Source organism: Coccinella septempunctata, chromosome 6, assembly GCF_907165205.1.
Source record: "Coccinella septempunctata chromosome 6, icCocSept1.1, whole genome shotgun sequence".
NCBI classification, from domain to species: Eukaryota; Metazoa; Arthropoda; class Insecta; order Coleoptera; family Coccinellidae; genus Coccinella; species Coccinella septempunctata.
In genome coordinates, this window is record NC_058194.1 from 21,874,921 (window position 1) to 21,892,319 (window position 17,399).

The 17,399-nt window shown below is 34.1% G+C and overlaps 2 protein-coding genes across 2 annotated transcripts; both read left to right on the top strand.

The window, feature by feature from the left end:
• The first annotated feature begins 505 nt into the window (after positions 1-505).
• LOC123315758 (zinc carboxypeptidase-like) lies at positions 506-7,371 on the top strand. The gene is made up of 7 exons (XM_044901595.1): positions 506-585; positions 1,797-2,154; positions 3,377-3,543; positions 3,748-3,889; positions 5,892-6,182; positions 6,948-7,032; positions 7,087-7,371. The coding sequence occupies exons 1-7, from the start codon at positions 578-580 to the stop codon at positions 7,281-7,283; spliced, it is 1,248 nt and encodes a 415-aa protein (XP_044757530.1). The 5' UTR covers positions 506-577; the 3' UTR covers positions 7,284-7,371.
• Positions 7,372-10,067: 2,696 nt separating this feature from the next.
• LOC123315757 (zinc carboxypeptidase-like) lies at positions 10,068-15,906 on the top strand. The gene is made up of 7 exons (XM_044901594.1): positions 10,068-10,187; positions 11,426-11,783; positions 12,581-12,747; positions 12,948-13,089; positions 14,355-14,645; positions 15,484-15,568; positions 15,623-15,906. Exons 1-7 carry the CDS (start codon positions 10,180-10,182, stop codon positions 15,820-15,822), a joined length of 1,251 nt encoding a protein of 416 aa, XP_044757529.1. The 5' UTR covers positions 10,068-10,179; the 3' UTR covers positions 15,823-15,906.
• The last annotated feature ends 1,493 nt before the right edge of the window (positions 15,907-17,399 follow it).

Sequence of the window (17,399 nt, forward strand, 5' to 3'; positions counted from 1 at the left end):
ACACTCCCCTTATTCACCAGATTTGGCTCCATCCGACTATCATCTCTTTCCTCAACTGAAATAAATTTAAAAGGTCGTAAATTTTCTTCCAACGAGAAGGTAATAAATTGTCTTTTTCATATTATATTTCATATATTGTGAGGTTTCCATATCGACTGAGAAGTATCCGGTCTAGCAAAGAACAAAAAAATTTTCATATCACCATTGGTAGCCAACGCTAAAAAAGCTTTGGACGAAGAACTTGCAGGAGCGAGGAGGTTACCTCCTTGAACTCTTGATTCTAGGTGTAAAACAATAATATACCTACTTATACAACTTAGATTAGTTTAAACTTCTTTTTCCAACATAACGACTTCATGTTTCGTTTCCAATCAAACGAATGCTGATTGATTAACTAATCTCTAAGAATTCATGACTCATTTGATTAATCAAAGAAGTAGGAATATAAAGCTGTAAACAATATAACGATAACTGGAAAATGACGTTATTTCATCACTGTAAGTAGGTACCGATATGTTCAGGTTCAGCTCAATTACGGTTTGAGTGTGTCTATTGAAGTAGTTTAGGTGCTTTTCTCATGAAAGGGTAGGTTCATTTGAGTTTGTTCTAAGTTAGAATAAATTTAGTACATAAATCAAAGAATGTTCGGCAGCTCAATCAGGATTTTAAATTGCGCTCTAGTTGATGTAAGAAATAAAGAAAATATTATTCATCTTGTCGCAAATTGGAGATTTGAAGACATTGATAATTGAACCTGTCATTCTGAAATGGGCCAGAATCCAGTCATTAAACATTCCGTGAGCAACAATATTATGTTTCATATGAAAAATATAATAGTGCTAACGGAACTAAACATAAGAGATGAGAAAGAGAAGACATATTATTTATTAGACAAAAACATTGATCATAGTACTTATTTGTGCAACCAGTTGGGAAAAATATAGTGTTTCAATATTTTTCCTCATTTTGAATAGGATGTGGCTATGAATTCAAATTAAGAGTACCAAAAACTTCTATACAAGAGTCTCTCGCAGATTCCCTTTAAATCTTCTATTTAAATATTTGATTTTTCTCTCCGTAACTATGGAAGCAAGTCTCTTTTCATCATCAGTTGCGAAATATTTTACTTTTCGTAACTGGAACTGGTAACGTTTCAAAACGTCAATGAGGTTTGAAAAGTTTCGCTTTATATGTCAAAATTAGAAAAAGAATAAAAAAATATGCTGGACTTATGATTGAAAAGTGTGACTCCTGTCCTTTTCGAAATGACGGCTTCAATTTTTTGAATGCAACTGAATAAAATTCAGGCAGTTTAAGAATGGAATTCCAATGGAGGTCAAACAAAAAATTTAGGAGGTAAGGAGAGTAGAATCGTATCGAACGAGGAATATTTTTGGTTATTTTTTTCTCTTCTCTTTGAATGAATTGTGAATTCCATTTTGTGTTCTTGTCCTTTCTCCGTAGTCAATCATGATTGAAATTTCAATCTTGTGAGTTTCGGTTAATCGGCATTTTTTTCAGATTGTTTGTCACAATATAACGACAAACTAAAAAATATTGTCACTAATATTCTCTTGATACGATGCTACTCTCCAAACTTAGGTACATGATATAACTCTTTTGTTTGACAAGAAATTATGAACAAATACTTCTTGACATTCCATTTTTGAACTGCCTGAATTATTTCATTGTGTTTGTAAAATATCTGGTACAAAGAGAATGAAGTTTCGTCTCACATCATTATAAAAAAAAAATAAAAATTATAGTGGGCGAGAAGAGTAATAATCGTTTTTCAGACAGATGAAAATTTTTTTACTTCTTTTACTCGGACCTTACGTTACCGGAACAATAAATTATGCGAGATATGAAGTCCTCCGGACCAAACCTGTAACGTACCAAGATTTGAAACTAATGAAACAATTCGTTGAAATGGCACCACTCTCTAACTTTTGGACAGATCCCAACCATGTTGGCGACATTGATGTTATGGTTCCACCGGAACTGAAGAAAGAATTTAAGGAATTTTTGAGTTCTAGAAATATTGAATGGGAAGTACTCATAGAAGACGTCCAAAAACTCATGGATATTGAGAGAGGTCATAATAATGCTCACAGATTGGTATTTGGATGGACACGATACGCTTCATTGGCTCAAGTATGTATCTTCAAATGATTTTCTGAGAGCTGCTTCAAGAAAAGTGTTGAAATGAAAGTTCCAAAGAAAAATTTTTGTACAGGCCACGTATTTGCTCTTCTGGGCCAATAGCAATTGCATTACAAGTTTTATTTATCCCATTAAGTAATTTTTACTGTCAAAAAAATCAGATAATCAAAGTCTTATAAAGTATACTTATTGAATTCATGCAATTAAAATTTTAACTGTGCAAATGAAACTTTCTTTACGGAAATAAAATTATTAAATTCTTTTATAAACTATTGTTCTTATTTTTATTTTAATTTCAACTGAGCAAATGAAACCTTCTTATAATTGAAAAAATCAAATGATTTTTTGCTATTTTTCTTTGAACTTCTGCACTCATGTTGACAATAATTGTGGAATTGCTTTTATAAATATGTACTGACATAAATACCCCCTCCAAGCTTTTCCGATATCAATCTTTCTGTTCGAAAAAATCCGTATATACTTCATTATTATCTGAATATTGAACAGAAATATACGTCATGATAGTACATGAAGGAAAAGATTACCTTTGTTTTAGGCCCGGTACTTTCACCTTCGAATAAATTTTATTTATTGTCAATAAGTATCTGTCAAATAATTTTTTATCTGAAGGATACCTTATTTCGGTGCTTTCAGATGAAATTATTTGACGAATAACAATTCTGTGAAAACTCGGTTTACTACTTTTCACTGATTAATGTCAAATAAGAGACCGCATTGTAGAAATTGTCATAATTCTAACTACAAAGCAAATATTTCGTGAAAATCACACAAAAAATAACCATACATCCAGAATCTTAAAAATTCAACCAATAATGACGTACCGACATTCGATCTATGGCAAATAAAATCTTATTAACGAGTTTCAATGACTGATTTATTCGATGAATAAAACTATCTGAAAGTGAAAAGACTGCATTTTTACTTATCCTAAGAAAAAGACTTATTTATCGAATAAATTTAGTTATTCGCACGTGAAAGTACCGGGCCTTACTCTAGTAAACGACTACTAGCTCCTGCCTAGTTTGAAGGATTGAACACGTAAATAAAATGAAAACCGTCTACTCGTCAACAAATCCTAGGGTGTGTATCTTTCGAAGGGTGGGTTATATCGAGAAAATTTATATGGAGTACCCCTACTTATCCACCTCATTTATTCGGACACCCTGTGTTCTTGACTTTTTCTCGTTCACAGATAGAATCGTGGTTATACAGTTTAGCGAAAAAATACAAACAAGTTGAAATAATAATAGCTGGCACCACATTCGAAGGAAGAAATATCACAGGCGTTCGCCTATCTTATTCCTGGGTAAACCAACACAGAGCAATTTTCATTGAAGCGAACATCCATGCTAGAGAGTGGTTCGTATAGAGGGTGCCCTTTAAAACTAACCTTGAAACCTAATCTCACTTGTACGTACTAACTACTGTCTTCTCAGATATAAGCAAGTGCTTCCTGATACTAACCAAATTGGTAAGGGCTTGGTGAAGCTTACACATCTGGTAGGAATTTGTTGAATTCTCTGGATCTGGTGAGTTTCTCTGAATGATTAATGAAATTTTCAGGATAAGTTCAGCAGTCGCGACTTTCATTCTTAATCAATTGTTGACGAGTAAAGATCCAGCAATCCGAAAAGAAGCTGAAAGATACGACTGGTACATCATTCCAGTTGCGAATCCAGATGGCTTCGCTTTTTCACATGAGGAGGTAGGGATGAAGCTTAAGAGGGGTTTACACCGTTTTAGTGATCAGTTCGAAAAAAAAAAGAATATCTTACGTACGAAACCACTAATTTATGTGGGGTTTTCATTAATTCAATTCAATTAGTTCGTCATCTCGGAAAGTCATAAGGAGAAAAATTTTTTCATTAAAAAAAAAATTCATTCATGTCATTGACTTTCCGAGATCAAATTATCTCTTTTATAAATTTCCACATGAAAAAATTTCTCGAAAAGTCTCGCGATTGGCTACAATTCGGATTCTGGTGAAATTGAAAAAGACGTTCGTTATGTGCTGCCACCTTTACGACTATTGTAATATTCGTAACTTCTCCATATCGTTCAAGTGTTCTGGCAACCCCAAATTATTGTAGTCTTTCCCCCTTTACGCCTTATAGGTACGAATGGCGAAAAAGTCCCGTGGTATAACCTCCTCTTAATAGTATTGATCAAGTAAATCTACTTCATATATTGCTTGGGAGACCCCAAATACAACACAAAGTATTTTAACAGAAATCTTGCTACATCCACTAAAAATTTCAAGTAATCCTTACATTATTATCTTTTAAGTTCCAGGGCAGTACTTTGAGATACCAGGAGGGGACAAATATTTTAATAGGAAAATATTTTTAGACATGGTAATTCATTCTTATTGATAACAGCTTCACGTTCCTCGTAGTTGTTGATGTTGGATGCATTGAAATTGACCCAATGATTTTCTTAGTCGGTTCGATTAAACCAAGATCATGGTGAAAGTATGGAAGTAAAATAGTCTTTGGTCGGTGCATATTTATAGTTTGGTATGGGGTTTACTGCGACCTTAAGGTCTATTGTGCCCCCATCTGAGCTGTTCTTAGAACTGCACCATCTATATTGGTCATTGCAAAGGGTGTATTCGAAAGTAAGTTTTTTTTTCAACAGAAGGTAGAACTGGTAAAAATGCAGTGTTTCACCAAAAGTCACCTATACACAACTTTCAGAATGACAAAATTGGAAAAAAAATTGAAAATTATTACTGAAATAGATCCTTATACGATCCCAGACAGTTTGTTAGCTGAATTATCGCAAAGCAGTGGGAAAAACTTTTCTCCTGATTCGACCATGTAGTTTCGATTAGGATATTGGCCCGTTCGATATTCACGTGGTAATGAAAATGGAAACTTAGAATTGCCGAATTGTTGTCATTATCTTTTAGTAACTTACACGATTTTATGAAATGGCTCATTTCGATACCAACTGACAGAAGAGACTTAGGACACAAGTGTAAAAAATAGAATAATACTCACCAAAAAAATTTGTCTAAATTATTTATGAATTTTTCCATAATGGGCATCACAATCCACTTGTTCGAACATTCCAACAATCGTCGTAAAAATGGGATGAAATGGGGAAACATCACTTTTTCAACATAACCAACATAAGGACTTTAAGGAAACTGCTTCGATTTTCTACCTTTTTTTTTACCCTGAATTGCACGATACAATAATTATGATTCTGTCAAAAGTGACCTGATGCATCTAATCCGATGAACTTGGCACTGAACCATTCATTGTCCAGCTATATGTTTATGTTTGTTTCGTTTTTGCGATGCCGGAGTCACCTCTCGCAGTCCCGTACTTGAAATTTTATGAAATTTTGTCGAACTAGGGGGTTGTATCTCAGCCATCTTGGATATTTTATAAAGACAATTTTTGGCTAAACGACTTATGTATTTTGATGAGTTCTTCCTTCTGTGAAAAAAAGCCTCACCCTTGAAAACACCCAGTATATATGTAATTAGTTTATGGGTCAGTTTTTATTTTCACCACCAACCTGAATTCCGCAACTCAAAATCTTACTTGATTTGATGGGCTATTACCAACATAATTTTGATTTTAATTCCTGGATGGAGCATATAAAAATGAAGGTGCACAGCAAACCAAACATTCTATGGCTTCGAAAGATGGTGATGTCGTACCACGTTCGAATTTTGTTCACGTTTAAATTTTCAGGATCGAATGTGGCGTAAAACGAGATCGAAATACTTTTGGCCGTGCAGAGGAGTTGATCCCAATAGAAACTGGGACAACCACTGGTCAGAGCTTTCAGTTAGCGTATTTCCTTGCAGTGATAAATATCCAGGTCCAAAGCCGTTCTCAGAAATTAGCACCAGAACAATGTCCGAATACATCCGGACAATTGGGCATAAGTTACTTGCCTATTTGAGTTTTCACTCTTACGGTCAAGTATTGGGTATACCGTACTCTCACAGTCCTGAACCACTAGACAATTTTAATCTAACTGTGAGTACCCACTGTGGATTCAAAGTTTGATCAATAGCTTCTTTTAATGAACATATAAGCCTGTTTAACCTTAAACTACGAGCTAAGCTACGAACATACTTTTTTTCCAAAATAAATTACTCGTCAAAAGGTAGATATTCATGTTATCCGAAGATTCATATTTTCCGTATCATCTCAATATTTCTTTTATCACATAAACTCATAACGATGACAGGAACGCCTTCTGGGGAACAAATTTTTGTTATGTTTAACTTCTTGTAATTGTCAGATATCCACATTTCAAATTTTTTTCTCTTCAATTTTATTTCGTCCTCAATAAAATCAGAAGGTTTCACGCAATTAAAAATCTAAATTTCATTATACCAAAAAAAACTCTTCGGTATGTTAAGACTGGTCGAACACACGTGACAAGTGGCATAACGTCCTGGAACCTGGAAGGCATGCATAGAATTTAATGATAAACCTAAAGGACTTACTTTGTTTTGAGGGGAAATAGAATTGAAAATTTTTGAATTTACCGAAATTTTTTTACATAATTTCTTTGGAATCTTATCATTCTAGAACCAAAAAAACTGTGAATATACTTATTCAAGAAGAAAATTGAATTTTCCTTATGTGAAAACAAGAGTTGTTTCACTATCATCAACTTTTGACGAGCAATTTATTTGGTTGGTTCTCTACCAGTTATTGAGTTCGAATTCGAAAGGGAATTTCGCAAATTTCCTCGAATTTTGAAACGACTAGCTAATAAATGGCTATTTTCAGTTTAGTATAAGACTTGAGGCCGTCAAAAGCTTGGAAAAGCGATATGGTACGAAGTATAAGGTCGGAAATATATATCAGACAATGTGTGAGTATAAGGTCCATTTCACATTACAGTCAACTAACCAAATTTTATTTCAAGATCCATGTTCGGGAATTTCACTGGACTGGGTGAAAGCCACATTTAAAACGCCATTAGTTTACTTGTATGAATTGGGGCATGTGAAGTATGGATTTCTTGTTCCTCCCGACCAAATCATTCCAACGGGCCAGGAAACGTTGGATTCTATAGTTACTATCCTCCAAAAATATAGAGAAAAAATGAGTTGGTTCTGGTAATGAAAAAGCTGCTCACATACATAAAAATATATATTGATGAATGAAACATAATTTATAATTAAAAATGAACAAGTTTTTAGTGGATTCATTGGCAATTTTTTTTTATCTTCTTATATTTATTCCTACAATATTTCTTCGGAAAAAGCAAGTATATTTGACCATAATTTCAAACTGTTACCGGCTCCAGGAGATCATATTAACGGCCGGTTTCATAATCAAACCTGAAGCCGCTTTAACTTTAAAGCTTCCTTTAACCCTACTGAAAATGACTGTAAAGGAAGCTTTAAACTTAAAGTGACTTTAAATTTGATTATGAAACAGGACGTAATATGTATATGTAAAAATAAATAATATGTGAGGATTTGTGCGTCTCTCTAGAAACTTTCACAAGAAATCTGATACTTTCTGCTGTTCTTTCGACTGTATAGGTAAAAAGTAAAGCACAAAATTCACATCATCAGTATTTAAATTTTTTTGTAGAAAAATGCACGAACAGGTAATTTTTTATTTTATATTACTCTACTCTGCATGCAAAGTTGGGGAGCTTTTCATGTAACCCCTGCGAGGGAATAACGAGGATTTTTTTTAAATATTGAAAAAAGCTCGGCCAAAAACGACTACTGAAGAATTCACAAAGAACTGCTTTAAACACAGGCAATGAAATATTTGTAGAAAATTGAGAAACCTTACAATGATTGCGATGGCATGTTGTTCACAGAATTCGGAAACACGTATGAGGTATGAAGAAATCTTTTTTTGTGTCCTAAGCATTATGCCGTTCCACATTATTATCTATTAAAGAGAAATAGTTATATCAAATTGCAAATTCATATTGGAACAACAGTTTGAAAATTACTTACACTTATACGAAACTCAACGCTCTCGTTTATAGAAAAAAGCGTGCAAAACTGATTATTATTACATTATATCAGACCGAAAACAGATCCCTTGAGAACCCCACTCAAAGGAGTTCTCTTGGCAACTTGAATACTACGAGGATGTATTGATATCTAGCTAGCCTAGACCAGTTCCATGCATAAAAAAACATTGCGTTACCTTAGCAACGAACAATTACTCATTAGAAGAATCAGTGTGAAGTTTGAGGACAAAAATGTATACTAGAGTTTATCTTGAATTTTCAAATTTTGGCAGAAGAATCATGCCATTTGCCAAATTTCAAATCGATTTTGTCATATGTCCTGCTTCTTCTTCTTTTTACTATAGAAACTCAACTTCTCTCTAGTTTTCACGTATAGATAGGCGCATTTGTCAGCTTTTCTGACTGTTTTTTTCAATATCCTAATTATTTGATGGTTGTCATGTGCTTTTATTATTTTATATCAGTTTTCCTGTTTGTCATCATACCACGCTGACAACGCCAGTTCGCGCCGAATCACTCAGTGCTCAAAACACAGAAAATTGATAACATATAAGTCAATGTGAAGTTTGAGGACAAAACAGTAAACCAGAGTTACGCAATAAATTAAAAGAAAGAAGATGTCCACCGAAATTGTGAAAATCGAAAAATTGGAGTATCGAGCCATCATCAAGTATTTAAAAGGGTTAAGAGGTAAGCAGATTTACGAAGATATGCTTAATACTCGTGGTGGTTAATGTCCATCGTATGCGACCGTGAAAAGTTGGACTGCAAGCTTCAAACGAGGTAAATTTTCCATTGAAGATGATGACCTATCGGAAAGGCCAACTTCTGTTACAGTCCCCGAAAATATCGATGCAGTTCATAACATGATTTTATCAGACAGTCGAATTGGGCTAACACGGATATCTGAAGCACTGCATATTTCATACGAACGCGTTCATCATGTAGTTCACGTCAATTTGGACATGACAAAAATTGCTGCAAAATGGATCCCAAAATGTTTGAATGTTGACCAAAAGCGTGCAAGGGTAAAATCGTCGCTTTCGATCTGTGCTCGATTTGAATACGATGTAGACTTCTTAAACCGAATTGTTACTCTGGATGAGACTTGGGTACATTTCTACGATTCAGGAACAGAGCAACAAACGATGGAATGGCGACACTGTGGTTCTCCAAAACCTAAGAAGTTTCGTGTCCAAAAATCTGCTGGAAAAGTTTTTGCTTCAGTGTTTTGGGATTACCACGGAGTAATCATGATTGATTTTTCAGATAAGGGTAGAACAATAACCGTAGATTACTATTTGACATTACTGACCAGTCTACGGGAAAAAATCGAAGAGAAAAGACGCGGAAAGCTATTCAAAGGTGTTTTGTTTTTGCAGGACAGCGCCCCTGCACCCAAATCTCATGTTGCCATGCAAAAAATTCGTGATTTAGGGTTTGAATTACTAGAACACTTCCCTTATTCACCAGATTTTGTTCCATCCGACTATCATCTCTTTCCTCAACTGAAATAAATTTAAAAGGTCGTACATTTTCTTCCAATGGGAAGGTAATAAATTGTCTTTTTCATATTATATTTCATATATTGTGAGGTAACCATATCGACTGAGAAGTATCCGGTCTAGCAAAGAACAAAAAAATTTTCATATCACCATTGGTAGGCAACGCTAAAAAAGCTTTGGACGAGGAACTAGCAGGAGCGAGGAGGTTACCTTCTTGATTCTAGGTGTACAACAATTATACTTAGACAACTTAGATTAGTTTAAACTTCTTTTTCCAACATAATGACTTTATGTTTCGTTTCCAATTAAACGAATGCTTATTGATTAACTAATCTCTAAGAATTCATGACTCATTTGATTAATCGAAGATGTGGGAACATAAAGCTGTAAACAATATAACGATTACTGGAAAATGACGTTATTTCATCACTGTAAGTAGGTACCGATATGTTCAGGTTCAGCTCAATTACGGTTTGAGTGTGTCTATTGGAGTTGTTCAGGTGCTTTTTTCATGAAAGGGTAGGTTCATTTGAGTTTGTTCTAAGGTAGAATAAATTTAGTACATAAATCAAAGACAGTTTTTTGTTGTGAATACGCTCGGACAGCTCAATCAGTATTTCAAATTGCGCTCTAGTTGATGTAAGAAAATATTATTCAGCTTGTCCCAAATTGGAGATTTGAAGTCATTGATAATTGAACCTGTCATTCTGAAACGGGCCAGAATCCAGTCATAAAACATTCTGCGAGCAACAATAATATATTTTATATAAGAAATATAATAGTGCTAATGGAACTAAACTTAGCAGATGAGAAACAGAAAACATATTATTTATTTATTGATCAAAAGCATTGCTCATAGTACTTATTTGTGCAACCAGTTGGGAAAAATAGTGTTCCTCAGCGTGTTTCACACAATATTTTTCCTAATTTTGAATAAGATGTGGCTATGAATTCATATTGAGGGTACCAAAAACATCTATACAAACGTCTCTCGCAGATTCCCTTTAAATCGTCTATTTAAATATTTAAATTTTCACTATGGAAGCAAGTATCTCTTCATCATCAGTTGCGAAATATTTTACTTTTCGTAACTGGTTACGAAAAGTTAAATGTTTCAAAACGTCAATGAGGTTCGAAAAGTGTCACTTTATATGTCAAAATTAGAAAAAGAATATTAACATGAAATATGTTGGACTTATGATTGAAATGCGTGACTCCTGTCCTTTTCGAAATGACGGCAACTTTTTAAATGCAACTGAATGAAATTCAGGCAGTTTAAGAATGGAATTCCAATGGAGGTCAAACAAAAAATTTAGGAGGTAAGGAGAGTAGAATCGTATCGAACGAGGAATATTTTTGGTTATTTTTTTCTCTTCTATGAGAATTCCATTTTGTGTTATTGTTTCTTGTCCTTTCTCCGTAGTCAATTCTTATTGAAATTTCAATCTTGTGAGTTCCGCTTAATCGGCAATTTTTTCAGATTGTTTCTCACAATATAACGGCAAACTAAAAAATATTGTCACTAATATTCGCTTGATACGATGCTACTCTCCATACTTAGGTACATGATATAACTTTTTTCTTTGACAAGAAATTATGAACAAATACTTCTTGACATTCCATTTTTAAACTGCCTGAATTATTTCATTGTGTTGTTTGTGAAAGATCTAGTACAAAGAAAATGAAGTTTCGTCTCGCATCATTACCTAAAAAATAAAAATTATAGTGGGCGAGAAGAGTAAATAATCGTTTTTCAGACAGATGAAAATTTTCGTACTTCTTTTACTCGGACCTTACGTAACCGGAACAATCAATTATGCGAGATATGAAGTCCTCCGGACCAAACCTGTAACGTACCAAGATTTAAAACTAATGAAACAATTCGTTGAAATGGCACCACTCTCTAACTTTTGGACAGATCCCAACCATGTTGGCGACATTGATGTTATGGTTCCACCGGAACTGAAGAGAGAATTTAAGGAATTTTTGAGTTCTAGAAATATTGAATGGGAAGTACTCATAGAAGACGTCCAAAAACTCATGGATATTGAGAGAGGTCATAGTAATGCTCACAGATCGGAATTTGGATGGACACGATACGCTTCATTGGCTCAAGTATGTATCTTCAAATGATTTTCTGAGAGCTGCTTCAAGAAAAGTGTTGAAATGAAATTTCCGAAGAAATATTTTTGTACAGGCCACGTATTTGCTCTTCTGAGCCAATAGCAATTGCATTACGAGTTTTATTTATCCCATTAAGTAATTGTTACTGTCAAAAAAAATCAGATAATCAAAGTCTTATAAAGTATACTTATTGAATTCATGCAATTAAAATTTCAACTGTGCAAATGAAACTTTCTTTACGGAAATAAAATTATTAAATTCTTTCATAAACTATTGTTTTTTTAACAATATCAAATTTCTTTTTATTTTTATTTTAATTTTAACCGAGCAAATGAAACCTTCTTATAATTAAAAAAAATCAAATGAGTTTTTTGCTATTTTTCTTGGAACTTCTGCGATCATGTTCACAATTTTGGAATTGCTTTTATAAATACTGACATAAATACCTCCTCCAAGCTTTTCCGATATCAATCTTTCTGTTCAGAAAACCAAAAAAATCCGTATATACTTCATTATTATCTGAATATTGAACAGAAATATACGTCATGATAGTACATGAAGGAAAAGATTACCTTTGATTTGCTTTAGTAAACTACATAGATATTAATTACGCGACTAATAACGACTACTAGCTCCTGCCTAGTTTGAAGGATTGAACACGTCAACAAATACTAGGGTGTGTATCTTTCGAAGGGTGGGTTATATCGGGAAAATTTATATGGAGTACCCCTACTAATCCACCCCATTTATTCGGACACCCTGTGTTCTTGACTTTTTCTCGTTCACAGATAGAATCGTGGTTATACAGTTTAGCGAAAAAATACAAACAAGTTGAAATAATAATAGCTGGCACCACATTCGAAAGAAGAAATATCACAGGCGTTCGCCTATCTTATTCCTGGGTAAACCAACACAGAGCAATTTTCATTGAAGCGAACATCCATGCTAGAGAGTGGTTCGTATAGAGGGTACCCTTTAAAACTAACCTTGAAACCTAATCTCACTTGTACGTACTAACTATAATATATATATAAGCAAGTGCTTCCTGATACTAACCAAATTGGCAAGGGCTTGGTGAAGCTTACACATCTGGTAGGAATTTGTTGAATTCTCTGGATCTGGTGAGTTTCTCTGAATGATTAATGAAATTTTTAGGATAAGTTCAGCAGTAGCGACTTTCATTCTTAATCAATTGTTGACGAGTAAAGATCCAGCAATCCGAAAAGAAGCTGAAAGATACGACTGGTACATCATTCCAGTTGCGAATCCAGATGGCTACGCTTTTACACATGAGGAGGTAGGGATGAAGCTTAAGAGGGGTCTACACCGTTTCAGTGATCAGTTTAAAAAGAGAAAATGAATATCTTACGTACGAAACCACTAATTTATGTGGGATTTTCATTATAATTCAATTCAATCAGTTCGTCATCTCGGAAAATCATTTTTTTCCTTAAAGAAAAAATATTCATTCATGTCATTGACTTTCTGAGGCGAAATTATCTCTTCTATGAATTTCCACATGAAAAAATTTCTCGAAAAGTCTCGCCATTGGCTACAATTCGGATTCTGGTGAAATTGAAAAAGATGTTATGTTATGTTCGTTATGTGCTGCCACTTTTTCGACGAAAGTGGAAACTATTGTAATATTCGTAATTTCTCCTTATCGTTCAAGTGTTCTGACAACACCCCACATTCTGGTAGTCTTTCCCCCTTTGCGTCTTATACGAATGGCGAAAAAGTCCCGTGGTATAACCTCCCCTTAATTCGATTAAATAACTAACCATTGTTGTCGAAAACTGTCATCTATTGATCAAGTAAATCTACTTTATTTATTGCTTGGGAGTCAACAAATACAACAGAAAGTATTTCAACAGAAATCTAGCTATATCCACTAAAAATTTCAAGTAATCCATACATTATCTTTCAAGTTCCAGGGCAGTACTTTTCATGATCTGGTTGAGATACCAGGAGGGGACATTTTAATAGGAAAATATTTTGAAATGGGGAAACATCACTTTTTCAATATAACTAACATAAGGACTTTCAAGAAACTGCCTCGATTTTCTACCTTTTTTTTCCACCCTAAATTACACGATACAACAATTATGATTCTCTCAGAAGTGACCCGATCCATCTAATCCGATGAACTTGGTACTGAACCATTCATTGTCCAGCAATATGTTTATGTTTGTTTCGTTTTTGCGATGCCGGAGTCACCTCTCGCAGACCCGTACTTGAAATTTTATGAAATTTTGTCGAACATCTAGGGGTTGTATCTCAGCCATCTTGGATATTTTATACAGACAATTTTTGGTTGAACGACTTATTTTGATGAGTCCTACCTTCTGTGAAAAAAAAAGCCTCACCCTTGAAGACACCCTGTATATATTTAATTAGCTTATGGGTCAACTTACTTGATGGGCTATTACCAACATAATTTTGATTATAATTCCTGGATGGAGCATATAAAAATGAAGGTGCGCAGCAAATCAAACATTCTATCGCTTCGAAAGATAATGATGTCGTACCACGTTCGAATTTTGTTCACGTTTCAATTTTCAGGATCGAATGTGGCGTAAAACGAGATCGAAATACTTTTGGCCGTGCAGAGGAGCTGATCCCAATAGAAACTGGGACAACCACTGGTCAGAGCTTGCAATTAGCGTATTTCCTTGCAGTAATGTTTATCCAGGTCCAAAGCCCTTCTCAGAAATTAGCACCAGAACAATGTCCGAATACATCCGGACAATTGGGAATAAGTTACTTGCCTATTTGAGTTTTCACTCTTACGGTCAAGTATTGGGTATACCGTACGCTCACAGTCCTGAACCACTAGACAATTTTAATCTAACTGTGAGTACCCACTGTGGATTCAAAGTTTGATCAATAACTTCTTTTAATGAACATATAAGCCTGTTTAACCTTAAACTGCGAGCTAAGCTACGAACATAAGTACTTTTTTTCCAAAATAAATTACTCGTCAAAAGGTAGATATTCATGTTTTCCGAAGATGCATATTTTTGCGTATTTTTTTTGCGTATCATCTCAATATTTCTTTTATCACATAAACTCATAACGATGATAGAAACGTCTTCTGGGGAACAAATTTTTATTATGTTTAACTTCTTGTAATTGTCAGATATCCACATTTCAAATTCTGTTCTCTTCAATTTTATTTCGTCCTCAATAAAATCAGAAGGTTTTACGCAATTAAAAATCTAAATTTCATTATACCAAAAAACTCTTTGGTATGTTAAGGTATGTATATATGGTATATAAGGTATATATGGTATATATGGTATATGGTATGTTAAGACTGGTCCAACACACGTGACAAGTGGCATAACGTCCTGGAACCTGGAAAGCATGCATAGAATTTAATGATAAACCTAAAGGACTTACTTTGTTTTGAGGGGAAATTGTATTGAAAATTTTTGAATTTACCGAAATTTTTTTACATAATTTCTTTGGAATCTTATCATTCTAGAACCAAAAAAACTGTGAATATACTTATTCCAGAAGAAAATTGAATTTTCCTTATGTGAAAACAAGAGTTGTTTCACTATCATCAACTTTTGACGAGCAATTTATTTGGTTGGTTCTCTACCAGTTATTGAGTTCGAATTCGAAAGGGAATTTCGCAAATTTCCTCGAATTTTGAAACGACTAGCTAATAAATGGCTATTTTCAGTATAGTATAGGACTTGAGGCCGTCAAAAGCTTGGAAAAGCGATATGGCACGAAGTATAAGGTCGGAAATATATATCAGACAATGTGTGAGTATAAGATCCATTTCACATTACAGTCAACTAACCAAATTTTATTTCAAGATCCATGCTCGGGAATTTCACTGGACTGGGTGAAAGCCACATTTAAAACGCCATTAGTTTACTTGTATGAATTGGGGCATGTGAAAAAGTATGGATTTCTTGTTCCTCCCGACCATATCATTCCAACGGGCCAGGAAACGTTGGATTCTATAGTTACTATCCTCCAAAAATATAGAGAAAAAATGAGTTGGTTCTGGTAATGAAAAAGCTGCCCACATACATAAAAATATATATTGATGAATGAAACATAATTTATAATTAAAAATGAACAAGTTTTTAGTGGATTCATTGGCAATTTTTTTTGATCTTCTTATATTTCTTCCTACAATATTTCTTCGGAAAAAGCAAGTATATTTGACTATAATTTCAAATTGTTACCGGCTCCATGAGATCATATTAACGGCCGGTTTTATAATCAAACCTAAAACCGCTTTAACTTTAAAGCTTCCTTGAACCCTACTAAAAATGACAGTAAAAGAAGCTTTAACAGCTTAAAGTGACTTTAAATTTGATTATGAAACCGGACGTAATATATGTAAAAATAAATAATATGCGGGGAGTTATGCGTCTTTCTAGTAACTTTCACAAGAAATCTAATACTTTCTGCTGTTCTTTCGACTATATAGGTAAAAAGTAAAGCACAAAATTCACATCATCATTATTTAAATTTTTTTGTAGAAAAATGCACGAACAGGTAATAAAATAGTAGTAGGTAATAAGTAGGTAATAACAAAAAGCTCGGCCAGAAGTGAGTACTGAAAAAATCACAAAGAACTGCTTCAAACACAGGCAATGAAATATTTGTAGAAAATTGAGAAACCTATACAATGATTGCGATGGCATGTTGTTCACAGAATTGGGAAACACGTATGAGCATTTTTCCGTTCCACATTATTATCTATTATATAGAAATAATTATATTTGATTGAAAATTCAATATTGGAACAAAAGTTCGAAAATCACTTATATTTATACGAAACTCAACGCTCTCGTTTATAGGAACAAGCGCGCCAAACTGATTTTTATTACATTATATCAGCCCGAAAACCACGAATTCCATATTCTTTGTTCTATTTTGAAAAATATGCCATGTGACACAACCAAAGTGACAGAGAAAATGATAACAAGCATATTCTTCATTTGGTAGAGAGAGAACTTCAAAACTAGAGTGTTCCTCTAATGATGAGGGAAAGCTCTTTGTATCCAGTATGTGAATTTCAGAAATATATGCAAGTATTTGTGTACCCAATTCAATGTAGAAAGTGGAAAATGGAGTGAATACCTGACCTTAGGAAACTGAAAAACTGTTCCTAATCGTTTTGGAATACCTACTTTTTGTCGCATGCTATAGTTGTGCACAGGTGCATCGAGGAGAATTGATGAGAGTAGTAGTCACTCTGATAGTTTATATATTTAGCCGATGATAACGTCGCTATACCGCCTATACTTGTGAGGTGGGTTTACGCAGAGTGCCTGAGAACTGACAACAATTAATTGGCAGATGGCGTTCAAGTGATAGCCTTCCGCTGATTGAATTGGTACCATTCTTAGGTCTTTATTCTTAGTGACTCTGCATTCACCCACCATTAGATCCTTTCCACAACTTCTCAGCTTTCAGCTGTCAAATTTCGAAACTTTTCTTCAATGTCCTCCACATGCATCGTCTTGAGGCGTATGAAAGCAACTATACTGCTCCAGAAGAGTTAGGGATATCGTATTCAATCGTTTTTAAAAGTATGTATTCTTCGAGAAAATCGAGGTAACATCATTTAAAACT